This window comes from Lygodium microphyllum, chromosome 17 (genome assembly GCF_053477565.2).
Source record: "Lygodium microphyllum isolate KBCC chromosome 17, Lygodium_microphyllum_v1.1.10, whole genome shotgun sequence".
Taxonomy (NCBI): domain Eukaryota; kingdom Viridiplantae; phylum Streptophyta; class Polypodiopsida; order Schizaeales; family Lygodiaceae; genus Lygodium; species Lygodium microphyllum.
The window spans coordinates 71,945,698-71,973,687 of NC_141151.1; the positions used below are offsets into that span (position 1 = coordinate 71,945,698).

The following is a 27,990-nucleotide window of genomic DNA, read 5'->3' on the forward strand; positions in this document are numbered from 1 at the left end:
CAAATAATCTCCTTTTCATTCTTTTTGAGACTTATTTTATGCTGATTACAGAAATCAGTTCAAAATTTGACGAATTTAAGGCTGGGCCTTTAAGTGGACACGCAAAATAAATTCAAATGCTGATTCCTCAAGATCAAGTCATGCAGTATCTGATGAATCTCGAGTTTGATAGGCAAGTTACCTGCTATAAAGTCCTCACAGTGTCCTTTTTCACCCAAGAAGAGTAGCTTCTATTGAATCCATTTCAGGAATGAGCCAAGGAAAGCATTCAAAGTTATCCTTTTTATGCTTTTTGAGACTTCAACAAATGTCTGAGCCATACACATTCCATTGTAGTAGTGAAAGCTGCCTTGTATTCAGCTTCACAAGACGATGTGGCAATAGTGGATTGTTTCTTGCTAAGCCAAGAGATGCAAGATGAGCCAAGAAAGAAATAGTTTCCACTTGTAGAGTGACATGAATCAAAATCACTAGCGCAATGTGAGTCACTGTAAGCATGTAATTGCAGTGGTCCCCCCTTGGCATAAAGCAATCCAAGAGTCCTAGTACTCTGCAGGTAACGAAAAACACACTTCATAGCTTGCCAATGTGACATGCATGGGCTATGCATATATTTGGCCGGGGCTGAAACTGCAAATTGAATATCTGGCCTTGTGTTGCAAAAATAAACGAGACATCCAATTGTTGGAACATATGTATGGATGTCAAACAAATCACTGTCATCATGCAAGGACATCTTGAGTCTAGTCTCCATTGGTGTGTTGATTGGCTTGCAATCCTATAAGCCAAACCCTCCCAAGGAGTCTACCAATATATCTGGACTATGGCAATCCAATGCCCAAATAGTAATGCAAAGGCCCCAAATCTATCATTTCAAAAGTTTACTGCAAATGTTTCTCGAATGCTAAAATCAAATCAGTATGTGCCCCTGTGAGCAAAAGGTCATCTACATAAAGACATGACCAGTAAGGATCTCCCCTCTTTGCATACATAAAAAGTAGACTCTGATGGGCTATTAATGAACCCTTGGCTAAGTAAAAAGACATCAATTCTTGCATACCAAGCTCGTGCTTTAAAGTTCAAACCATACAAATTCTTTTTCAACTCGCATACCAAGTGTTCAGATCCCTCAACTGGAAAACCAATGGGCTGCTGTACATACACTTCTTCTTGAAGTTCCCCATGTAAAAATTTAGTCTTAATATCAAGGTGGTGCACAGTCCAACCATGATGGGCAGCCAAAGCAACCATAGATTGAATGGTAGTCATATGGAATGTAGGAGCAAACGTCTCCTCATAGTCAATGCCCTTCTTTTGCGCATAGCCTTTGGCCACAAGCCTAGCTTTATACTTATCAATGGATCCATTCACTTTTCTTTTCAGCTTATAGACCCACTTTGTACCAATAGCTTTCTTTCCAATAAGCAATGCCACTAAATCCCATGTTTGATTCTTTATGATAGAATCAAATTTACCTTCCATTGCTGCCATCCAATGCACATTTTGTTGTGCATTCTCAAAACAATCAGGCTTTTCATCATCAAGTGTGCAACAAACTCCATAGTATTAGCATGATTATGCAGACATGCCAGTCTTCTAGTAGGATGAGCAATAGGAGCATTCAAATGACTATCTTTCATAGTCATAGTTATCAAGTATGAAAGGTAGGTTACGGTACTGTACGATAAAATACAATACTAAATGGTATCTTATGATTTTATAACATACGGTACGATATAAGTATGAGAAAAAAATTAAGATCATTTTTTAAATAACAAAAATCATAAATCATTGAATGATAGATCATAGAATACATGTTTAAAGTAAAAATAGCCATTTCATTATAGAATAAGATGAATACATGAGGGTGGCCATCACGGTCGCATGGGCTGCGCAAAACATGTGATACAACTATAGTCTAGTATATCTGATACAAAAGAGAGAGAGATCTATAAATCTATAATGAGACATTACTATCATCATCGTCGTCATCATTAGAACCATCTAAGTGCTCGTCAAGGGAGTCTGAAGATGACTCCTCGGCATCGGATGATGAGACACACTCATACTCATCCTCACTGATGAGGTTACTATCATCATCAAATGATGGCTCCCTAGGTGGCATCTGTATAGGCAAGGGGGAGATATCATCATGAGGCACATGATGTGAGCTACTAGAGCCCCGCCTTACATATGTTTGCAAGCCACTCGAACCACCCCTTCTCGATGATGGAGGGCGTCGAATGGCCATGTCCCTGCTACCACCTACTTGAACTCCTCGCCCATGAGCACGTTGACTGCAAGTGTCACGCGCATCTGCTGCTATAAGCTCTCTATAGAGCTCTGCAAAAATCATCTTCTCCTCGTCCACCTCCTAATGTATACTCAGAAGTGTCGCCCGTCAACTTGAATGTATCAACATTCATCTACACAATGCGGTGATGCACACAAGATTATAAATGCTAAAGTCTAAATTGTAAAGTATAAAAATGCGGTCCCTCAAGAAGCATGGTCGGGCAAGCCACCTTCATATGCTCACTTGAGAGTGTTTGGCTGCAAGGCATTTGTGCACATTCGCAAGGAAGAATGCAGCAAACTTGAGCCAAAGTCCTATAAATGTGTTTTCCTAGGATATGGTAAAGAAGGTGAGATGGGATATTAATTATGGGTCCCTAAGAAAAGAATAGTAGTACTCTGCAATGATATTATCTTCTAGGAAGATCGCATGCGTAAACAGCCCAAAAAGACAAAGGAGGTTAGAAGGGTTGTATTCTGGGAGGATGTACCGATAGGATATCAAATAATGCTTGTTCAACAGCAGCAAATACCTTATGTAAATGTCCTTGAAAATGCAGGGAATAATGCTGAAAATTATCAACAAGAACTTGCCCATGATATACCACAAATTTAGCAAGAACAAATACATTTGGAACAACCAAAACCAGATATACTACATGCTGAACCTGTAGAACAACAAGCTGTTAATGCATATTTGCAAGCTCAACAGCCAGCAATATGGTAAAGAAGGTGAGATGGGGTATCAATTATGGGTCCCTGAGAAAAGAAGAGTAGTACGCAGCAATGATGTTATCCTCCAGAAAGATCACATACACAAACAGCCCGAAAAGACAAGAGGAGGTTAGAAGGGTTGTATTCTGGGAGGATGTAGTGATAGGACAACAAATAATGCCCGTTCGACAGCAACAAATACCTGTTGTAAATGTCCCTGAAAATGCAGGGAATAATGCTGAAAATTATCAACAAGATCTTGCCCATGATGTATCACAAATTCAGCAAGAACAAATACCTTTGAAACAACGAGAACCAGTTATACAACATGCTGAACCTACAGAACAAGAAGCTGTTAATGTATATTTGCAAGCTGAACAGCCAACAAATCTTGACCATTGGGTCCGTAGGTTGACCAAAGTGCAAGGACACCAAATAGGTTTGTTCTTAGTGTCAATTATGTGGCTGATTATGTCATATTGACAAATTGTGGTGAGCCGTCATGCTTCCAAGAAGCAATTGACAAAAAAGACAACAAGAAATGGCATAATGCAATGCTGTCAAAGATGGAAATCTCTCATGAAAACAGGCACTTGGGATTTGGTGCATTTGCCTAAAGGACAGAAAGTGTTACCATGCAAACAGGTTTACAAAATGAAAGTCACTTCTAGTTCTTTGCCAAAGTACAAGGCACGCCTGGTTGCTAAAGGATACAAGCAAGAACATGGAATTGATTTTGATGAAATTTTTTCTCTCGCAGTCAAAATGACTGCTTTGTGAATCATCTTGAGCTTGGTTGCATCTGGAGATATAGAACTCATACAAATGGATGTAAAAACCGGTTTCTTACATGGTGATCTACGTGAGGAGATCTATATACAGGAGCCTGAGGGTTTTGTTGCAAAGGGGAAAGAGCACATGGTATGTAAATTCAACAAGAGTTTGTATAAACTGAAACAGGTACCACAAGAATGGTATCATAAATTTGATACATTTATGCAATCTTAGGGATTCCATCGCTCTCAATTTGATCACTACTTGTACACCAAGAAGGTAGTAGAAAGCAAGCTTATTCTCTTGGTTTTGTATATGGATGACATGCTGATTGCAGGTAGGGATGTTCATGCCTCGGACTTCTTGAAGCAGAGTTTACAAAATAGCTTTGATATAAAGGATCTTGGTGAGGCCAATCACATTCTTGGCATGCGTATACTTAGGGACAGATCAAAGAGTCTTCTTTATCTGTCATAGCAAGAGTATGTCACTAAGGTTTTGCAGCGTTTCAATATGAAGAGGGGAGAAGCCATTGGCATACCATTGCCTCCATATGTGAAACTTAGTACAGATGACAATCCTACATCTAATGATGGAAAAGTTGAAATGGCCAAGATACCTTATGCTTCAGCTGTTGGTAGCTTGATGTACGCTATGGTTGCTACACATCCTAACATTGCATTTGTGGTGGGAGTGGCTAGCAGATACATGGCATATCCTAGAAAAAATCACTGGGAAGCAGTGAAGGGTATCGTGAGATACCTTAAGGGCACAAAGGATTTGTGTATCTGCTTTGGTAAGCAGAAGGCATTTGTTGTTAGCTTCACGTATGCAAACTATGTTGATCATCCTGACTGCATGAAGTCTACTTCAGGATATGTGTTCACGTTCACAAGTGGAGTAGTCTCTTGGATATCCAGGCTGCAAAATTGTGTTGCATTGTCTACTACAGAGGCAAAGTATGTGGTTGCCACTGAGGCATGCAAAGAGGCTTTATGGCTTTTACGTCTAGTGAGAGAGCTTGGTATTACAAAGGTTCCTATTCTCCATTGTGATAGTCAGAGTGCTATCATGCTAGCATGGAATCCTGTCTTTCACACATAGACAAAGCACATACAGGTAAAGTATCATTTTACCAAGGATGTACTTGACAGTAAAAGCATTGAGCTTGTCAAGGTACATACAAATGATAACCCTGCAGACCTTCTCACAAAGGGTCTTTCTAGTAGAGCGGTTTGCTCATTTCTGCCAGATGATGGGGATTGGATCATAGAAACAGGGAACGCCCGTTCAGGACCTTAGGAACGGATTAATGTGTTCCGACATGTGTCTACCAGTGAAACGCCCATGGAACGTTCCTGCCCGTTCCCATCCCCGTTCCTGCCTGTTCCAACCCTGTTCCGGGCTATTCCAGCAGTCATTCCCTATTTGGAACGGCCGTTCCTTGGAATCAGACTGCACTATCCCCAAATTTGGGGCATTTCAGATCAGGGATTGCCCCAAATTTGGGGCTTTTTCAGCAAGGATTTTGGGGTATTTCAGATCAAGCATTGCCCCAAATTTGGGGCTTTTTCAGCAAGGATTTGGGGCATGGCATTGGCTGCAATGTCCCCAAATTTGGGGCATTTCCAATGTGTTGACTGATATATATATATAATATGCCATTCCCCCCATTCCCATTCCCCAATCTTAAGCGTTCCCCCCGTTCTGGGGGGTCCCTTTTCCATTCCCGTTCCCCGTTCCTGGTAACTATGGGTTGGATAATATGTGTATTTCAGCTTTGTACATACATAGACTTAGCTGATTCTTTTCTCTACCTTCAAACACGCTGCCCTTAGGTGGGAGGTGGTTGTGAATAAAGGCTTATCGTGCCTTTTACGGTGTTCGGGTGTGAACTCACACCTACACTCTTGTACTTTATATATTATTAAACTTAAAGTGGTACTTGTCATTGTACCAAATACTTTGTGTCTCGTGCTCTCACTTCTGCTCACTCTTCCTATTTTGAACTCTACACTCAGTCTGTCCTGTACTCTGTCTCCATCCTAGCAAGTCAGCCATCATGTGCTGTACAGACAGCACAAAAAGACCGATGGGCACTGAATGCAATGTCACAGGTGGCAGCTCAGGCTGAACGAGGCATGCTGAAGCAGCAGAGGTGGTGTGAACTAGTTGATCCCACTCTGATACCACTTGGGTATGGAGCTCACATGGGACCAGCAGCCTATCACCAATGGAAATCCATTGGCGGTGCGCAGGGTGGGGGGAGAGAAAGAGAGGACTCTTGCATGTTCACACAAACTGAAAGATAGATTGACAATGAGATATGTGAGATGAAAGTACAAGTGATAGGGCCTAAATATATAGGCTAAGGTATCCACTTACAGCTTTGACCCTTACTAATGCTAAGTGTTGTAAAAGGTGTTCATGCCTAAACATGCACTTTTACTGGCAATAATGTGTGTTCACACTTGAAAATAAATAAATCTAACAGTGCCCAACTCCCGCTTGTGTGTTTACTGACCATTGCTTCACTTCACTCAATTGAAACTTTCCACGAACATGTAAAGCATCTAGTAGCAAGATATTGACACATGTACTGTAAGAGATGTTAAAACAGTTGAAAAGAAGTTATCCTCAAGAGGGGCTGTTTCTTTGCAGGCTGTTGCAGAAGGAAGGGCAATCTATAACAATACAAAGCAATTTATACGTTACATGATTTCTTCCAACATTGGTGAAGTTGTTTGCATTTTCGCTGGTGCTGTTCTGGGAATGCCAGAAGCACTTACTCCTGTATGTATCTGCATATTTAAGAATGGGCTTTGATTTGCACTGTTGTTTAGTATTGGAAATGTATCAAGTGTTCTCAATTCAGTGGCCATATATAAATACATTTATTCAGGATGCATTCATGAGATAAATGCTCGACAAAGAGGTTAAAGAGAATATAAATGCACAACTGTTCATCTCATCTTTCAGGTTCAACTGCTGTGGGTCAACTTAGTTACTGATGGACTCCCAGCAACTGCAATTGGATTTAATAAGCAGGACAAGAATGTTATGATGACACGTCCAAGGAAGGTCATAAATCCTTTCAAGATGTTAAGTAATGCTTAGTGGCACTACACAGGTGTGACAGTATTTAACTTCCTCTGAATGTCATTACAGATGGATGAAGCAATTGTAAATGGATGGCTTTTCTTCCGCTATCTTGTTATTGGAGGTAGCTGACAGAGACCTAGTTTCCTATTAGCAATTCTTCAGTGTCCCATTCCTTAATACAAGGAAATCGACTGAAATTGTAGATTGGTATAGATTTAGCAGTTGCACAACTTTCAGTATTATGTATTAATATAAAGGGCTTCCACTCATGCAGCGTACGTGGGTCTAGCAACAGTTGCCGGATTTTCATGGTGGTTTCTTTTTTATGAGGAGGGCCCAAGAATGCACTACAAAGAGCTGGTAACAGGATCTGTAGTGATGACATGAAGTCTATTAATAAAAGTTACTGCATTTTTTGTTCATTTCCAACTATGTGTTACTTTATCCGATTATAAAGAAAGAGTGTCATCCATAACATGCTATTATGCATGAGAAATAGTCAGTGAGAGCTGCAATACGACACGTTGGAAAATCATAATGAAGGATATAGCCAATGAACACGATGCTATGGTAGGGTGTATTTGATTTCTTGCAATGGATCTTGACATTTGAGTCTTTTCCCATGCAGGTAAATTTTGACAGTTGTGTAGAGGGCAGATATCAGTATTCTTGCAAAATATTCCAAGACAAACATCCTTCAACAATTTCTATGAGTGTACTGGTTGTAGTCGAGATGTTTAATGCTTTGAACAACCTGAGTGAAAACCAAAGCCTTCTGTAAGTTACATATTCTGAGGCATTTCGGTCTACATGACAGATCAGCCTATTTAAGGTTTAATTTCCTTTGGCATTAGTAATACAGAATCATTAGCAACTATTCTTCAGCGTTTCATAATGTAGTTATAATTTCTTCTGCAGAGTCGTCCCTCCTTGGAGTAATCCATGGCTACTTGGTTCTATTGCTGTTACAATGGTTCTGCACTTCTTAATTCTTTATATACAGCCCATGTCTGTCTTATTTTCTGTGAGTTTTTGATTCAATCAAGAGTTGTCCATGGTACTTACAAGAATTGTAGATTCTAGAGTTGAGCTAATCTGTTCTCACTTAACACAGGTTACTTGGCTTTCTGCCAGAGAATGGAAAGCTGTTTTCTGGTTTTCATTTCCAGTAAGTTGATTTTGAATGAGCAAATAGTATGTGGAAAAGTATCTATTACCTCCTCCTCAGGTCTTAGATCATCAATGTTATTCTTAAACTCCTGAGGTTTTGAGCTTGCAGGTTATCCTTATTGATGAAGTGCTGAAAGTTGTCTCCAGACAGATGAGAAGTATGTATCTATGTTATCTGTTTAGTTTACTATTTTGTAAATTGAAATCTTGGTTTGATGAGCCTTAATGTGGAGAATTGGACAATGCATAGCAACATGATCAGTTATGGTTGCTCTTGAAGGCTTTACAGTTTGATACGGTTACATAAAACTTGTCACTGCAGGTCCAATGTTTTCTCTCAAACTCAGACGGTATGATTTTCTACCTAAAAGTCAAACCCGTCAACAATGAGACCTTCTGGTAAGGCTTTTCTGGGGATGTGCATTGTGCACCCCTTAACCCGAAGTCCAAGGTTTTCTGAGGGGGGGTTTTACACAACAAAAAGTTTTTGCTAGATCGGCTATCAACATATTTCCAAGAGAGTAGGACAAAAACTAGTGTAAAACATCTTCATTGCTGGTACAAGATATGCAGCATACCTAGACCAGCTTGTATTAACAGGTGAAACATATATATATATGAGGAAGTTTGAAAATAGTTATCCCTTGGTAATTGTGGGATTTTGTTGTAGAAATGCTTTACAAAACAGGAAAATTCAATGGAATACCTCTGAATGTAGGCAATGTTAATGAATTAGTATGGAATCAGCTTGGAGTCAACAACCACCTCTGTTAAAGGAATACACCACCATTGCAGCACATGCACTCACTGCATGAATGAAGCAGCTGTGCAATATATTGTGAAAATGGTGAGTGTATCTGATGGATGGCCTGCATCTTGCACCTTCTACATTTCTATACAAACTGTACATGTGTTGATTCTCTAGTCATGAGCCAAGATAGAACTCTACACTCATGGTGCTTATGCTCTCACCACATGGAAGAATAAGGGGTGTCATAAGTGCTAGTGGAGAAGTGGGACTCCCTATCTTCTCCATCATGAGCATAATATGTTGGAAACCCATACATGTAGAGTAGCAAGGGCAATATTGGAAGGAACTGGCTCATTGATTTAGACTAGGATAGAAGAGAGAATAGGTAGGAGGAGGATTAGGGCAGAACCCTCAAAATTTTCATAAAAACTCAAAATTTACTTTTAGAAAAAATTGCTTCTTGCATAAGGATTAAACTTCATCTTCACGATCAATCCCTTTGTACAGAATGTGTTTTGCATTTGATATTGTAACTAGAATGCAAAAACTTTAGTAAACTCTATGAATTCTACTCATACTGGGCCCGTGGACCTTTTCTAGACTGATTTTATGCTTTGATTATCATCATTAGAATTCATACTGTGCACAAAAGGGTTAAGCTATGTCTAATTTCAGGCTTGTAGAATGCACAAGGGAAAGTTGCATGGGCCTCTTATGGATTCAAAAGAGAAAAAGACTTGCAATTTTCTAGAATTCCTTTTCTTCTCATATGGCAATGTATTTTGATGGTCAACCATTCATTGGAGTCTCCATTCAAGTAGTATGGGGACTATCAATAGCAAGTAGAGTACATAGAAAGGCTTGGATTGTATATGAGCAATTCAAAAGTGGAATCTTACTTCAAAACCTATAATTTCTTGTATTTTTACTCTTAGGGCTAAATTTAGATGAATTTTAGCTTCGTGCATAATAGAAAAGCTCTACAAATTGGACTAGTCATTGACTAATTGCATTCTAGTAGCATAGCTTTGCATAGAGTTGAGTTTTATAGGCTTAGATGGCCTTTCTTGTGTTTCTAGAGTCAAAACATACTCATATCCTCCACTCTTAAAGTCTCAAAATCACCTCTTTCATGGTCATTTTGAGCTTTGCTTGAAAGGACTTATATTGAGCATCTAACGGTTTTTACATTGGCATGCATTGAGATAGTCTATAGAGTGTTGTCTTGCTTCCTATTTAAGTATCATGATCATTGGTATCTTCAATTAAATTGGGCTTTGTTCAAATCATGGCCTCTTAGATGAGGTTTTGGGGGTATCTTTTTTAGTAAAAAAGCAAAGATATTGAGTTCTTGAACTTTCGAGTAAGGGCTCTAACTCTTAGCACAGTTATAGGAGGCAAGCTAGACTTTGTTTCAACTTTGAACTTTGAGTTGCTCTTATCGAATGAAATCCTTCCTTGAAAACTCTACCCTTGAGGTAAATACCTCCAAGGTGCTTTCACAAGCTTTGGATTTTGAGAACCTATCTTAAGGTGGATGGAACCTCATGACTATGACCTATAGCAACCCCTCTCAAAGTCACACATTCTTGCATAGAACTTGTCATCAAGGTTAAATACCTCAAGAAGAAGGATTTTGCCTTGAATTTATATTCTCCAACTCCTAGCCATGCATTTGGTGCCTTGGATCCTACATCACTATACTACTTGCAACCTTGAGCTTGATATAAGAGATTGTTGGTGCCTTGGACGAGATGTTGAGCTCTACATGAGTTGGCATCCACTACGTACTTTGGTGATATGGCACGATATTATTTACTGGCATGTTAGGTGACTGACATGAGGATATGCTAGTGATTCTATGACTGGACTACACCCACGTAGTCCAATCCTTGGTTATGGCACATTCATTGTGTCACCACTTCTTTCCTAGCATGTTCACACTTAGTGATCAAATGTACATATGTTATGGTACTTTCATATTAGTCTATCATGTTGTAGACTTAGTTCTTTTGTGTGAAAGAAGAAAGAAGAAAAAGATCTCTCTGTGTACTCAAGTCTCCATAGCTTTTGTATGTATGTGCTCTTGGATGCTTCATCTCTCTTTCCTCTTGTTTGTTTTCATGGTATCCAAGCCATCCCATGATGGCATAAAGCTCAATTAAAGGCTGAGGTGAAGGTATTGGAGCACGGAAGCAAGTGAGAAACAAGTAAGAAGCTCTTTCACCTTGCCTAATTTGCTATAGGTTATAGCCTCAAGACTCTGATTGTAGTGAAACTTGGCAAGCATAAAGAACATTGTATATACTGCAGATTAGCCTTTTAGGGTTTTTCACTATGATTTTTTACATTCGAGGTCATTTAATCTCCATTTTGGACATGCAAGAAGCAGTCTCGACATTAGTTTTTGGGTACACTACATTTTCAGCTGCATTTGCCATTTATAAGTATATAGGTTATAGATTTCAAATCTATAAAATTTAAGGCGTTTGTGGGGTTACAAATACAAAAAACATTTGCATACAAATTGCATATTGCAATTATTGTTATACAATCAATGAAAAAGGTTGTTTGTTTAGTTGTGGAGTGCACCTAGTATTAGCTTTCTTGTAGATTACAAGTTTTTGCAAGGTTTTCTATCTTGTTAAAATGTTTGACAACTTCAATCAAATTGTTAGTGAGAAGCTTGATAAGAATAATTTACCTGCACGGAAGCTCAAGATGATGTATTTCTTAAAGAACAAAGGTCTTTGAAATTACATTGAAGAAGATATGGCAATAGCATCTGAAGTTACTATACAAAATGCTACTGCAGAACAGTCAAAGGCTAAGAAAGATTAGAGAAAACACAGAGAATTGATTGTTTGTCAATGTCATAGATAGCATGATGGGCTATTTGCAAGAATTTGAAACCCCAGTTATTGCATTGAAGAATTTAGCAAGGTTGTTCAAAGTAAATACAAAGGCCAGAAAGCTACGACTCAAGTCAAAGCTAACCAAGTGAAAAGAAAGAATCTTCTCATTAATGATTATGCCTTGAAGTTCAAGAGTATTGTGGAAGCTCTTTGATCTATCAGTGTAGTAGTTGATGATGATATTGTTGTGCATGCGTACTTAGATGGACTTGGAGATTAATACAAGAGCTTCATATAATCTATGAATATGAGAGATGATATTTCTAATTTTTGCAAACTTGATTTTTATGCTAATACTTGAAAAGAACCTTAGCTTAAATTTCTCTTTTTCTCAAAGCAAGAAGAAGTTTGAACAAGTGTTTTCCTTTACTAATAGAGGTAAAGGTCATAGCAAAGGCCAAGATGGTGGTTGTGGTCAAGGTTATGATACACATCAAAATAGAGAGAGACAATCTTAAGGAAGGGGGAGCCAAAGAGAGCGAGTTGTAAATTCTAATATGCAACATAATTCTAGTGATATTAGAGAGTCCTGGCATTATGGTCAAAAATGTCATATTTCTAAAAATTACTTCAAAAAGCATGTTAAAATTAAAAATAAGAGAAAGCAGTAAGGTAATTATGTATCTATTAGGTGAAACAAGGATGACAAAAGTAAACAGTTGTTTGTTATGCAACAATGTATGGATACTATAAATGCTAATGGTTTATCAAAGAATGATGCTGAAATTCCAACTACACACTACCAATCCCTGCAATATTACATGGATAGTTGTCCCCCAAGTGGACAACACCATGTTTGCCACCACTATAGTCAGAGAACCACTGATAGTGTGGTGTTACATCGAATGAAGAACCTGTATCAAGAATCCAAGCATGCATGTTTCATTGAAATCTGCAATCAAAGATTGTGCACTAAAAGAAGAAGCAAAGAGGACATCACTGCCACTATCACTTTCATGACTGACTACATTGACTTTCTCTGTCTTGACATTGCTCTTCTTTGCAGGTTGGTTATCCTTTTTCTCGTCTTGCTATCCTTAGTCTTTTTACCCTTCTCCCACAAGACTTGTATTTTTTATTTTCAAATTTTCCCTTCTGCTAGGATCAACCTCGAGTATGCAATGCACTAGAAGACTTACTGTCTACATTATTCTGTCTATTCAGCTTTTCCATAAGCAAAGAACTCTCCACATCAAAGTACATCATTATGGCATTGGAGTTACTCATGGCTATCATGAATGTATCCTAGCTTTTAGGCAAAGTGCATAACAAGAAAGTGGCTTTGAACACATCATCAATGTTAAACTTCAAAAAACCAACTAGGTGGTTGAAAATCAAGTCAAACTCATTGAGATGTACAAACATGGATGTACCTTCCTTCATGCGAAGGCCCATCAATTTCTTCAACCAATAAACCTTGCTAGCAGCATTCTTTCGAGCATACAACTCCTCAAGTCTAGTCCACGTAGCATATGCAGAATCCAACTTCTCTGTGTTGAACAACAAAGAGTCTAAAACTGAAACTCTATCGTAGAACATGCAAACTCATCCAGATCTTCCCAATCCTCTTTCTCTATGTCTGTTGGTCGTACTCCCTTTGTCTTAATGGACTTCACCCGTTTCTTCTACACCCATTGTAGCACTACTTCTGCCATATGACAAAGTTATGTGCACCCTCAAGCTTCTTAATGTGTAAAAGGTTGCTACTATCACTATTTTCAGCCATGATTACAGCCCAAAGTTGACTCAAATGTTACCAAATACAAGCCCAATCTATCATGCAAATGACCAAGATGAAAGATAAGTACCAACTGATAATATTTCTGAAATCTTTGTCTTAGTACCCCCTACTAACCATGTTCACAGACATATGGGCTCAAAACCATACATCAGTACATTACCAAATAGCATTTGATAGCATTATGGATAACTTGTCTCCATGTAAGACCTGCTGTCCATAGTATACATCACAAAAATCTTTGCAGAAAATGATATATTTCAGCCCAAAATTGAGGCACAAAGCATGTGCAATCAATGTCCAATCATATGCAATGATTCAATACCGAATTAGTAGTACCCAAAGACATCAATAGGAAGCATAAATTTATGCCAAATGCTCTCCCAGATAATGTACATGCAACCTACAATTTTACTATAGCCAATGACAATGTTGGCAAGCCCAAATCCAAGCTCAAAATATCCCCATAACCATAAAATCGAAGTGCATAGCATCAATGGCATACATCAATACATCATGTAGAGCACCCAAATCATAGCCATAAGCAATAGACATAAGGATAATCCATGTAAAGTACACTTAGCCCTGTGTATTCTAGCAGCTATATCACTATCAAAACTAAGCAAATGAGGCCTCAAAACATGTCCAAAGACATCTCAAAGAAATAACACAGCATCCCCAAACATTATAGCATCAAAACATTAACCATTCGAGCACCAAAACGAGCATGTCACTGATCATGAGGCATCAAAGACAAGTACTATGCTACTATTTTAGACTATATATTATGATTCACAATCAAAGGACTGAATGTAATCAAATCCAATCCAATGCCAAATGCTAAAGAGACAATGCTAATGTCAATGGGTGTGAGGGCCAACCAAGGCTCTAGAAGCCTTAAACCAAGTCTCAATGCAAGCTAAGGTGATAGGCCAATGGATTTTGCTTCCTCCAAGATATCAATGGTTGACCCTAAAACTAAGTTGAATTCTCTCTGAAATGATCTTATCATAGGCTCAATAATGACCCTAGCAAGCTTCAAGAAGCCTCAATGAGTGCTCAAGAGATCGATGATTGATACAAACCTCGAATGGTGTGGATATGGCTACCAATAATGAAAACCTTGTGGGTATTGAATTGCCTACTAAAGTAATGCCGAGGAGCTCCTCTAGATGTCCAGCTCTGAAACCAATTTGAAGTGAAGGATTCGAGATAGAGCTTCCTCTACACTTCAATGGAGATGTAGCAAGTTGAGAGAAAATAGTGTTGTGTCATGGATACAATGACTTGTACCTCTTTGGGTAGGGTGCAAACACAATGGCCCTTTATTCCCAAGAAACAAAGTGTGGATGGCTTGCCTAAGTTTAGAGTTGATGGGATGCACAAAGTATGTGAAGCATGTCAACTTGGAAAGCAAGCAATGCACGTGTTTCCACATGAAAAGCATGTATTCAAAAAGCCACTTGAATTAATACATTCTGATGTGTGAGGTTCTACAAACACTACAACTTTGAGTGGTTGTACATATTATATTTCCTTCATTGATGATCATACTCACAAAGTATAGGTTTACTTTATGAGTGAGAAAAGTGAGGTGTTTACTCACTTTAAAAGTTGTAAGACTTTGGTTGAGAAGGAGACATGGTTGCATATTAAATGCCTAAGAATGGTTGGAGGGGGAGAATATCTCTCTAATGAGTTTTCTACTTTTTTGCAAAAAAATGGTATACAAAGACAGTATACATGTAGATATACTTCGTGGCAAAATGGAGTTGCTGAGTGGAAAAATAGGCATATTGTAAAGGTAGCTCGTGTATTGATGTTAGAAAGAAGCTTGGCTCTTACTATCGAGTTGAAGCAGTTGCTACTATTGTATACATTATGAATAAGACACCAATTACTACTATTGTTGTGCATGGTATGACACATGAAGAAAAGTTTACAAGTAGAAAGCCAAATTTATCTCATCTAAAGTTATTTGGATATATTGCTTGTGTGCATATTCATGATAAGTTGCATAGTAAATTGGATCCCAAAGCAGAAAAATGTGTATTTGTTGGATATTCTCTTGAGTAGAAGGGATATAGATATTATAGCCATGTTACATATGAGCTGAGAGTGATCATGGATGTTATTTTTTATTAAATGAGTAGTCAATACAATAATATGCAAAATGCAATTAGGATTGATAAGCATAAAAGTGTGGTTGTGCAAAAAACATGTCAATAGTCACAAACATTAAGTGGACCACAAGATTCTCCTTGTCATGGTTCTGTTGATAGATCTTGGAGTGGCAGATTGAGGTCACAAGTTACTCCACCAAGTAAATCACAAATGTCATGAAAAGGTAAAGAGAAAGTTGGGGACTCGCCTATTGTGACAAATGTATCATCAACTTTCTCTCATGTTGATGTTGATTCAGATGGCTCTAAGCAGATCTTGGATGAGGAGTTTGTAATTCCATCTATTAAAACACCTGGTGTGCAAAAGGCACAAGAGGATGCTAAATCACTTAGTAGTGATCAAGGTCCATGCAAGTCAAGTAGAGTGAGAAAGCCAATGCAACGATTGACATATGATAGTTATATAGCTCATCACTATCCATAATGGCTAAGGTTGTGCAAGATGTAGAACCCACTTGTTTGGAGGATGTAGTGTTGGGTAATGACTATTGGGATCATGCTATAGATGAAGGAATTGTTGCACTAATGGATAATAACACATGGGAGTTAGTACCCTTACTTGAAGGAAAAAAAGTGATTGGCTGCAAATGGATCTACAAAGGTTAATGGATCTATTGAGCACTATAAGGCACGACTAATTGTCAAAGGATATGTGCATATTCATATTATTAATTGTGAGGATACATTTTCTCCAATGGCTAAAATGGCCACTATAAGGGCTGCCATAGCAGTGGTTGCATCAAAAGTTTGGATCATGCATCAAATGGATGTTAAGAATGCCTTCTTATAGGGGGAGTTGTAAGTGGAAGTTTCTGTGGAGCAGCCACCTAATGATATGAATGAGAATCATTCAGATTATGTGTGTAGGCTTCGTAAGGCCTTGTATGAGGAGTGCCACGATAGTAGAATACCTTGTCAACATTGGATTTCACATTGTACATGTTGATAACTCACTTTGTGTATACGAGAGTGATGCAAGTATTATAGTCATTACTATATATATATGGATGATTTGATTATTGTGAGTGATACTAAGATAGAGGTTGAGAATGTGAAGGGTCTTCTCAAGGCTGAATTTAAGATGAAGGATTTGGGAGAGCTACATTATTTTCTCGGCATAGAGATCATCTAACTCCAGAGGGTATACAATTGTCAAAGACAATATGCGTTGGATATTTTGAAGAAGTATGGTATGGCCGATTGCAAGCCTATTTCTATACCTTGGATGTTAATCCTAAACTTAGTGCACATAAGGGTGACTTGATTGATGACGTCACTATCAAAAGATTGTGGGTAGACTTATATGTTTGATGATCACTAGGCCAAACCTAAACTACACAACTAGTTTAGAGAGTCGATTTATGCAGCTTCCACGGAAGCCACATTTGGATGCACTATGGTGCACATTATTGTGCTATGTCAAGTCCACATTGGACTATGTCTTATTCTATAGTTCAAGTGTACCATTAGATTTGCATAATTACATAGATGCAAATTGGGAAGTTTAGAGAGATGCACAATCCAAAATCTCTAAGTGTCTAAAGATAGGGGATAATACATCTCACCCCATTACTCATTTTGAAAATGTTTCTTTTAATATATAGGATGGCAAAACTAAGTACTTGGCTAATATGTTTCATGTACCAAATATTACAAAAACCTTGGTTTTTATTGGTCAGATAGTAGAATAGGGATTGTAGATTCACTTCATATGTGATGGTTATTTTATAGAAGATCTAAAAAATGATTGCAAGTTGATTGCAAAAGAAAAACATACTAGCAGATTGTTTACTCTTGATGTAAGTCTACTTGAAATGGATGTTGTCATGTTTGCACAAGGTTCAAGTGTTGTGGTTGATATTAAAATTTGGCATAAGAGAATTGGGCATGTGAATATACAATGGCTAAAAGACATGCAATCAAAACAATGAAGTGAAGGATTTAAGATGGAGTTTCCTCCATGCTTCAATGGAGATGCAATAGATTGAGAGAGAAGAGAGAAGGTGCAACATGTGTGGGTACAATGAATTATACCTCTTTATGTTTTTTAGATAGATATATGAAATATAGTACAATACCCACAAAGGGTATGCTCACCTGTGTAGGGTGCAAGCACGATGACCCTTTATTTCCAACAACCTCTCACCTAAAGACAGTGTATCTGAAGATAGAGGTAAGGGTTACTTGGAGCAGTAAGAAACAGACAGCAGTTGCCTTGTCTAGTACAAAGACAGAGTATAGAGGTACTACAATTGTAGCATGTGAGGTAGCTTGGTTACAAGCTACTTAGTGATTTGGAGATGCACATGGATAAGAAGGTTATCATGTACTATGATACCCTTAGTAGCATTCAATTGGCTAGGAACCCAGTGTACCATGCGCAGACCAAACACATAGAGGTCCATTACCATTTCATTCGGGAGAAGATTCTAGCAAGTGATATTGACTTGGTTTATGTTAGCATAGAGAACTAAGCTGTTGACATTTTCACCAAGGCCTTGGGAGCTGAGAAGTCTCAACGCTTCAGGACTATGCTTGGAGTTCACGAGCTTATGTTGAGATCAAGGAGAGGGAGTGTTGAGATGTCGAGCTCTACATGAGTTGGCATCCACTACGTGCCTTGGTAATGTGGTATGATATTATTCATTGGCATGTTAGGTGACCGACATGAGAATATGCTAGTGATTCTACAATTGGGTGGACTACACCCACATAGTCCATCATTAGATATGACACATTCATTGTGCTAGCTCCTCTTTCCTAGTGGGTTCACACTTAGTGATCACATGTATATACGTTGTGGTACTTTCATATTATTCTTTATCATATTGTAGACTTAGTTCTTTTGTGTGGAACAATAAGAAAGAAGGAGAAAAATATTTCAGCCCTATCTCTCTTTGTACTCAAGTCTTCATTGCTTTTGTGTGTGTGTGCTCTTGGCTGCTTCACTTCTCTTCCCTCTTATCTATTTTCATACACCATTACACAACCTGCAACCATGAGCTTGATATAAGAGACTGTTGAACTTTCAAATTTCTAATTGTATTTCAAAAAGCTACTTGACTAGAAATTGTGATCTCTTTATACTCAAGCCAGAAGATACCTTGGGACACTTATGATTAGGTGGCATTCACAAGCAATTGTCCTCGTAGGGAGAAGTGGATTGACAAGGACTAAGGCATCAAATATTGTGAGGATAATTGACCTTACACTAAGAACCCTTACTCGAATCATCAAAACATTCACTTCCATCTCCAAAGCATGTATATTAGAGTGATAATGAGAATGAAGAACATGGGAGCGAGAGAGAGAGAGAGAGAGAGAGAGAGAGAGAGAGAGAGAGAGAGAGAGGATGCTATGTTTGTGGGGCCTCCAATAGCTCTCTTGTGAGCAATACCTTATTGTCTTTTCACTCAACGAATAAAGAATGAATGTGTATATATATAGTTGGGGTTAGTGAGTAAGATGAGCAACACCATCCACATTAGCCTTTACCCCAACAACCTTCCACTTAAAGGCCAATGTGTTTTAAGGGAGAACGAAACAATAAGAGAAGATATGAGGTAAATACATATGAGTTGCCATCATCCAATGCCCATCAACTCTGTGCAATGTGCAAACTTTTCAGAGGGAAAATTCTTAGTGAGAAATTATACAAGGTCATCATCAACATGAGCTTTGATAATCCCAACTTGCTTTTCCTCAACCAAATAAAGTGATACCTCACTTCTATATGCTTTTTTTTTTCATGAAAAACAGGATTCTTTGCCAACATGATGGCACTTTGACTATCACTATACGATGATGGCATGTCTTCACCAAGGATCAAGTCTCCCACTAGACGAGTAACCCATATGGCTTCTTTGCACGCCTATCTAGCTACAAATATACTTAGCTTTAAAGGTAGATAATGCCACACATATTTGCAAACGATACATCCATGACATTGCATCACCATATAAGGTAAAGAGATAGCCTATGGTTGGCTTTCTCTTGTCAACATTTTCTATGTAGTATGCATCTTTGTATCCAAGTCACTACTTCTCCTCCTCCCAAAGTATATGCATATATCTCTTGTATGACTTAGTACTTCAAGCTATCTTTTATTGCTTCCCAATGCTTCTTTCCAAGATTTGACATGTAATTGCTCACTACTCCCACTACAAAAGCAATGTCCAATTGAGTGGCAAGCATACCATAGATGAGACTATCCACATATGATGAATATGAAACCTCGGTCTTTTCAACCCTCTCCTCATAAGATTTGGCACAATCCTCAACGATAACTTTCATATATGGAGGCAATGGAGTATAATTGGCTCCCCCACCCCATCCCCCTCGATATTGAAACATTACAACACTTTGCTGAGAAAATCCTTCTAGGATCGATAGAGCAATCTCTTTATTCTACCCATGATTCTGTACATGCTAAGAATGTAATTTGCATGTTTCAAATCCTTCATTTCAAAGGTCTCCATTAATCCATAAAGACTCTTTTTTAGCTTGAGACAAGCTTTTCTTCTCCATGTTTCACAAAACCCTCTAATTGCTACATGTAGATATCATCATGAAGGTCACCATGCAGAAATGTTGTATTGATATCCAATTGTACAATATCCATGTCATCCTTAGCCACCAAAGCAAGCACAGTGTGAAGAGTTAGTCAATTTCACTACAAGTAAAAGGATCACAGCAAAGTCCACACTTTTTTCTTACTTAAAATCATTTGCTGCTAACCTTACCTTATAATTTGGTTTAGCATCACATATGACCTTCAATTGATCCACTTGGATGGCAAAGCATTTTTCCCCTTTGGCAAAGGAACCAACTCCCAATTCTGATTCTTCATAATGGAACCCATCTCAAACTACATAGCTAGCTCCCACTCAAGCGTATCATGGTGAATCATGACCTCTTTGTAATAAAATGACTTTCCACAATTTTTCAACATCACATAGTCAACCCCATGCTAAAATCTCTTGGGCAGGGGGGTGAGATACAAGTAGATTTGCATAGCACAATGGGCTGATTTTTAGAGTGGGAATTTTAGCCTCCATTGTTTCATCATGAGGCACCATAGGGTTCTCAACTTGTTGCTCCATAAGTATCCATCCTTCCTACTCACTAGTTGAAGCATCACGTGTACCCTCTATCTATGTAGTTGGTACACTAGCACTTGCCCTATTATCTAGAAAAACAATAGGTGGCATTGCATAATTGAAAGTAATTTTTTTTGTTTCCACTTTGTTAAGGCATTGCTTGTACATCTTCTTCTCGTTGAATATCACATCATTACTACAAACAATCTTTCTATCTTTTGGATCCCAAAGGCAATAACATGTCTCATCACTTTATCCATACCCCAAAAAGATGCATTTAGTGGATTTTAGCTCTAACTTATTGCACTTTTCCTTTGGTACATGTAAATAAGCTTCACAACCAAATACTCTTAAGTGATCATAAGAGGGCTTCTTGCCCAACCATGCCTCTTCAGAAATGCCACCATCCAAAAGTAGTTAGGCGACCTATTTATCAAATGTAGTACAACAATCACCATAGCCTCAGCCCAAAGTCATTGAGTAAGACTAGCATTAGATGACATCCTCAACATCCTTTTATTTAATCTCCTATTCATATACTCTGCAATATCATTTTAGGCAGCATGACCAAGTGTAGTGAGTTCTCTTTTTATCCCACGTGTTTCACAAAAAAAATTGAACTTGTAAGAGATATATTCTCCATCGTTATCAATTTTGAGACACTTAAGTCTCTTGGCATGCTTATTTTTCACAAGTGCTAGAAATTTCTAAGAATAAGACAAAGCGGTATCCTTCCTATCCATAGTGAAAGCCACCCTTTCTAATTGCATCATTAATGAATGTGAGAAAATAGGATGCCTTGTCTTATAGACTTTGTATGCCTAAGCCCACATATATCGCTATGCATGATTTAAGCAACTCGCTCCTTTTTGTGTTTAATGTTTTCTTATGGGCTGAATGTGCATGCTTTCCATGTATATAATGCTCACAAACAAAAAGGTCAAAAAAACCAAGAGAAAGGAAGTAACTTAAATGTGATAACATTTAAGTTAAATGACGTCGCATTTAAGAGAAAGAAAGTAACTTAAATGTGATAGCATTTCCATTTCTTTTTGGGCATATACCCCAACTGTGGCAATGCCACAATGATACATTTGGCTGCTTAATTATTATAATTATACAATTGTTTACAAAATATACATGAAGGGGATAAAAAATGCCATATTTGGCTGCAAATTGGTGGTTCATTCCACTAACATGGAAGTAGATGATCAATTGAGGTATAAAGATCCCTAATGAAATGCCCAAACAATGTTTAGTGTAATGCTTACATCCCTCTTTTCTCTAAGATGTGAAAGAGTTTAGGGTTCAAAAAAATATGTTTCTTTATTTGTTGCTTGGCTCTTTTCATCCAGCTTCCTCTTTTCTCATATACAAACACTCAAACTCCGCAAGAAAAGTCATATGCATTAGACCATTCAAAACAAAGATGATTTATCTATCAACTAGTCTCTTTTTGGATCTTCAATCTTCTTCTTGATTGTTTAACATCCTAGGTCCAATAGAAATGATTCCCCTAATGTGATGGTTTGCCTCATTTTCTTCTTCCTCATAGGGCTTTGCTTCTCTCAAAAAAACCATGTCCCCTATCATTTGTTGAGAAATAGGCGCATGATGTATGCTGCAAGAAAAGGTGCTCTGTATCCCCCCCCATAAGCACAGTGAGGAGAGTGGAACAGCTGGAAAGCTATATAAGCTTGTACTTGGTCCTTATTTCAAAAAAAAATGTCATGATACCTTTCTCTTTCAATTAGTGTCTTTGTCAAGTGTCATTGTCCATTACACAGGATTGTGTTTATGAGTCCAAGCGTCCATCTTGGAACCTAATTCACTTGTGTAACAATCAGTCTAATCATTGTCTATGTCATCATGAATCTAGTCTTCATCTTCCATCCTCCATAGCTGCCATGCTCTAGATCCGTGTTTTTCACATGGTATTAGAGCTCAACTAAGCATGGTTTAGGTTGCTTCTGTGCTTTTCAACCCCTCTTCATCTTTTCATAGCTCAAGTTGAGTGGTTGAGCTCATCTCTTACCTCTATCTCCACTTTACCTTCTTGTCTGCCATAGCCAAGAGGACCTGCAGCACTTGGAGTCCTTATATCTTTTCATAGAGAGCATATCCTTTAGAGATTCCTTTTGTGGACCTCTTTTACACTCCAAGGCGCTCCATCCCATCACCTAAATTGGTCTAATTAATGCACGGATTCGTCAACACTGTCAAAATTCTTCCTTTTGTGGACCTCTTTTATACTCCAAGGCGCTCCATCCCATCACTTAAATTGGTCTAATCAATGCACGGATTCGTCAACATTGTCAAAATTCTTCCTCGTTGTTTTGAACTATGCCCTTGCTAGTTGTATGGCTGCCATCATCTACTTGCTGCACGATTTCCTCTGCGACCATAGGGCTTTTCTAGCCTACCATCTAAGCTATCTAATCACTAAAGGGTTCCCCAAGATACTCTCTCTATTGATCACAATTTGAGAAACCCTAATTGTCCTCTCTATGGGCACCATAGCCATTGACCTTCAAGGTCATAAAACCTTTCATTTTCTTACTCATCTCAATCCACTGAAGACTGTATCACTCTCATCTTACTAAGCACTTAATTTCTAGCAAAGCATCACACTAAATCAGCAAGCAAGAAGAATATCAAGCATCAACATCCGACATTGAGCTCGAAGATAGTATATTTTTAATACTCATCCAATGTTGTTAAACACTAATCATCTTGTGTCTCTTCACACATTGAAGTACAACTCTTTTACTAGTTGATTCCTTACAATGAAAATTCTTTAGAACAACTCCGTACAAAATCTTCCAATGGTAGCTCATTCCTTTCTTCTTCTTTAGTATGCTAAAGTAAGGCATTGTCCCCATCTAGTTAAGTCTCTTGTGTTGTTTTAGTTTCTCTTGGTTTTTCTTCTTTAAGTCCTTGAATTATTTTTAGTGTCTTTTGCATATTCTTTTTTATGGTCTCGTCCATTTCTATCTCAAGTTCTTTTGAGCTCCAATCCCAATTCCACTCACTCAAAATAGATTCTTGCAAAGAAAATCTTTCATAGTCCTACCCAAGTACTACCAATATGAGTTCTCAAAGTCACTCAAAGAAGTCTCCCCTCTCTCATTGTTGTGTAGGTTTACATCAAACTCATCAACACAATTGGGTAGATATGCTAAACAATTTCCACTCATCCCAACATCACTATCTTTGATAACAACATATTGAGCCACTCCAAGGTTCTTGATAGCATCAAAATTACTCTCCTACAACTTGTTTTTATCAACAAACATAACTCCAATTAGTCACTACCACCAACAACATACAATAAGTGGGCAACACTTGCTTCAACATTCTCGTAATCTACTTTTAGATCTAGAGGCATGTCCTCAAACTTACATTAATTATAACCATCTTTGCTAGATAATAACTTAGTGTATCACCTCATCTTCAACCTCAAACTCCCAAGTCCCTAAGAGCTTCATCCATAGGATGTCTAGACTATGTTTCCAATCTCTTCTCACAACATCAACTTTAGGGGGCTCCTTCTCTAGTAAAGTCTAGTTCTTAATCCTTTAGGTCAAACTCAAAACTCGCCTCCTTGTATTGCTTTATTTCTCTCCTCAACCATTTGGTTTATGCAACTAGTCATGTGTAGGTGGATAGTATTTCTTGATATGACTTCCATTAAAAAATTCGATCCCCTCACCCTCTAGATTCTCTAGGACACATTGCTTGTTTGACTAAACTAGCATACTCGAAAATGATCGACATCAAAATTTTATTTTTTGTTTGTGATCTTTGATAGAGTTGAGTAACACAAGGTTGCCCTTCTTGAAGTCTCTTTGTTTGACATGCTTGTCAAGCCAGTTCTTTCCACGTGCCTTCTTGTAGAGTAGCATATGCGTTGCTAGTAGTCGATGATAGGCAGTCGAGTTCAATGAGACGCTTGGTTCAAGCTTCTGTATTGTCCCAACACTCTTGTAAAGCAATTCATAGACTAGGAACAAATAACTCAACTAATAAGATTATGCCCATACCAACTGTTCAATATACCCACAAAGCTAGCATCAATTGTTATCCTAGTTACTTCAATAGACTAACATTTTCTTTGTTCGTATATTGATCACGATCTTATTTATTATATCTACTTGGCCATAAGCCTGAGGATAGTAGGGTGGCAATTTTTTGTGAATGGCCATAAATATGCACAACAAATGAGAAATCGCTTCATTGATGAAGTGTGTGCCTTGGTCATGTACTATCTCAATCAGGCAATCAAATTAAGAGATCATCTACTCCCATAAGAACTTGGTTGCTATCCTAGCATTGTTCCCATAAATAGTTAGTTGTTGCCATGATGGTATACTTTGCTCATGACGACTAGGCTGCAAGACTAATGGGTCCAATGAATTCAATACCCCATTTCTCAAAGGGTTAATGGGCCACTATAGGTTTTTGTTCCATTTTTCCTTTTAAATTGTTACTTTTGTGTATTAACACTTACTCCAGTGCTTAATAGATTTAGCCACATCATGAAAAAGAGAAGGCCACTGTAGTTGAGTGGTACAAGAGAGATGTGAATATACTTTGGGAGAAATAGAAATGTACTTAAACACACAGACAAAAAGTGTACCTTATACGATGATGCAATCTCATGGATGTCTAGATTGTACAAATGTGTGGCATTATCTACCACTAAAGCCGAGTATATTGCGACCACAAAGGCTTGCAAAGAAGCCATATGGCTTACTCATCATAGTGGAAGACTTGGGCCTTGTTGAAGACATATCATTTTTGCACAGTGATAGAGTGCCATCATATTAGCAAAGAATCCTATGTTTCATGCAAAAACCAAGCACTTAGAAGTGAGGTATCACTTCATTTATCAAGTGCTTGAGGATAAGTGAATTGGGCTTATCAAATTGTATATGGATGATAACACTACAACCTTTCTCACCAAGAGAGTGTCCTTCAAAAAGTTTGCACATTACAGGAAGTTGGCGAGCATTGGGTGAGGTTAACTCAAATGTATTATACCTCACACATTCTCTTATTCTTTTGTCTCCCTTAAAGGCACATTGACCTCTAAGTGGAAGGTTGTTGGTGTAAAGGCCAATGTGGCCAGCCGCCCATCTTACTCACTAATCCTAACTATATATTTATACACTCATTCTTTATTCTTTAACTGATAAGACAATAAGATATTGCTCACAAGAGAACTATTAGAGGCACCACAAACATAGTGTCCTCTCTCTCCATCTTTGTGCATTCTCCGTTCTCCTTGCAGCTCCGGTAATTTTTTGAAAAAATGATGAAAGGTGGCATCAATATTCCTCCAATCCCTTGTCGTGACCATGCTAAAATGGATGGTGGAAACATTGTGTGACAATAAGTTGGTGCATATACTACTAGGCTATTTATACTCGTTCCGCATCTCATAGTACCTCCTATAGTTTATGTGATAAGGATGAGCTTATGCCCTTTGAAGAGGCATAAAACTCAAAAAATTGGATGGTTGCTATGCAATATGAGTCTGATGCTATCATAGAAGATGATACTTGGTTCTTATATGATTTGTCTCGTGGCAAGAAGGGCATTGTACCAAGTGGATATTTCAAATAACAGATGGCCTTGCCATCTGTATTTTGTATATCTATTCAGGATATGAATTGGACAAGTTATCCAATGTATATGAAGTGACCAAAAATGTCTTACTATTCTGCTAAGGCAGTTCTTTTTAGTTCAACAGTTCAGTCAAACTCTTCCTACAATGGTTTCTACCATCATAGGCCAAGGGGAGATGCCAGTTTCAGTATTCCTTGTTTTCTAACAGCTGGTACAAATGTTAAACAAAGTTATATACAGTCCAAGAGCAACATACACCTGTAATTGTTGCCTCGGATATCAATGCAATAACTAATCATTATAACCAGGACCTTATGCCAATGTATGAAGCTATACTAAATACAGTTCATTTCCCATGGCAGTAGCTAAATGTATATAGACCATCAAAATGCAAGCCCTTACATGTTCTACTATATGTATTTATATGATAGCCATGGTGAATACCCATATTTCAACTAGCATCTGCTCATTGCTCATGGGACACAGGAGTATGTTATTTATACGTACATTAGTTCCATTTATCTAATTTGTTATGATTATCTATATGCTCTGCCTGGTTTTGAGAGAACTTTGCAGTCAATTTCTATTGAAGTATAGGAACTATAATGTACATCCAATCATAACACTCTTGTCCTGAGCTTTTATCCAAAAGGTCTGTAGCTATACAGTTGTCAGAGCCGTCCAGAGAACACTTCTACTCCCATGTTACACACCAAGATTTGCCCTTACAACACTACAACCTTGTTTGTTTTATATCTCTCATACTTGTCCCAAAATCCCTGCAATCATGCATATTTAATATATATCAAAATTGATTTTTGCAACAAGCATTGTCACATACAGGTACAGCAAGGTGTGTACATATTCATATAACCTCCCTAATGCATGTTCATAATCAAACCTGTTATAACTTACTGCTGCAAAAGATATCAAATGTAGCAGAATTGCAGGCCTCCAGTAGGAGCTGCCTTATGTAACTACAATGGCGTATACTTTTTTACAATGGCAGAACTTTATTATTTTTTACAAGTTTGTCCTGTACCCTTCTAAGATCAGCTGTAAGAACCCTATAGCCATGTTTGTTTTATATGCCAAGATATAAATGTAGTAGAGATGATCCTTACAACAGATACTACCATATGCAGGTACAGCAAGGAACATATCAGTTAAACTTGCTATTAAATTTACGCATCGATGTTCAGAACCAATGGTTTCTGACAGGAGCTGCCCTCTGTAGGTATAGTGAGGTGTGCACCTATTGAATTATGTCCAGATAACATATGCAACTAGATACCTATTAGCTAGACTTGATATATTAAGAAGGATAACTATACATGGCAGATCAGCATGTGACCAACCTGCCCAGAATTTCACTGTAGCTGGGTATTCATGTTATGAGGTCATTACCGCTCTTTTTACTACCTAATTGCCCTAGCATAAATTATAAGGCCATATGTAACAGAATTATCCACTAATTCTTCTAGCTAGATATGGTACATATATGAAAGAATACATGAAAAACTTGGTGTAAAAACAAATAATAAACCCCCTTCATTTTCATATAAACACTAAAACGGTTTCTCACCTCATGCTGTTGTTTACCACAATAACAATATTG

General features: G+C 38.0%; 1 protein-coding gene across 4 annotated transcripts in view; it reads left to right on the forward strand.

Moving 5' to 3' along the window:
* Positions 1–11,035, forward strand: part of ECA3 (endoplasmic reticulum-type calcium-transporting ATPase 3) — a 193,159-nt gene extending 182,124 nt beyond the window's left edge. For 3 of the 4 annotated variants that reach the window (XM_087697630.1, XM_087697627.1, XM_087697629.1), the window contains 9 exons: positions 6,445–6,576; positions 6,763–6,864; positions 6,952–7,006; positions 7,160–7,245; positions 7,514–7,662; positions 7,804–7,909; positions 8,000–8,053; positions 8,165–8,213; positions 8,378–8,783. In XM_087697630.1, the coding sequence (XP_087553756.1) occupies positions 6,445–6,576; positions 6,763–6,864; positions 6,952–7,006; positions 7,160–7,245; positions 7,514–7,662; positions 7,804–7,909; positions 8,000–8,053; positions 8,165–8,213; positions 8,378–8,445 (801 nt within the window). In that variant the 3' untranslated portion in view covers positions 8,446–8,783. Of the gene's footprint in view, positions 1–6,444; positions 6,577–6,762; positions 6,865–6,951; positions 7,007–7,159; positions 7,246–7,513; positions 7,663–7,803; positions 7,910–7,999; positions 8,054–8,164; positions 8,214–8,377; positions 8,784–10,941 lie in introns of those variants that run through there. The other variant, XM_087697631.1, reaches the window with a different exon arrangement.
* The last annotated feature ends 16,955 nt before the right edge of the window (positions 11,036–27,990 follow it).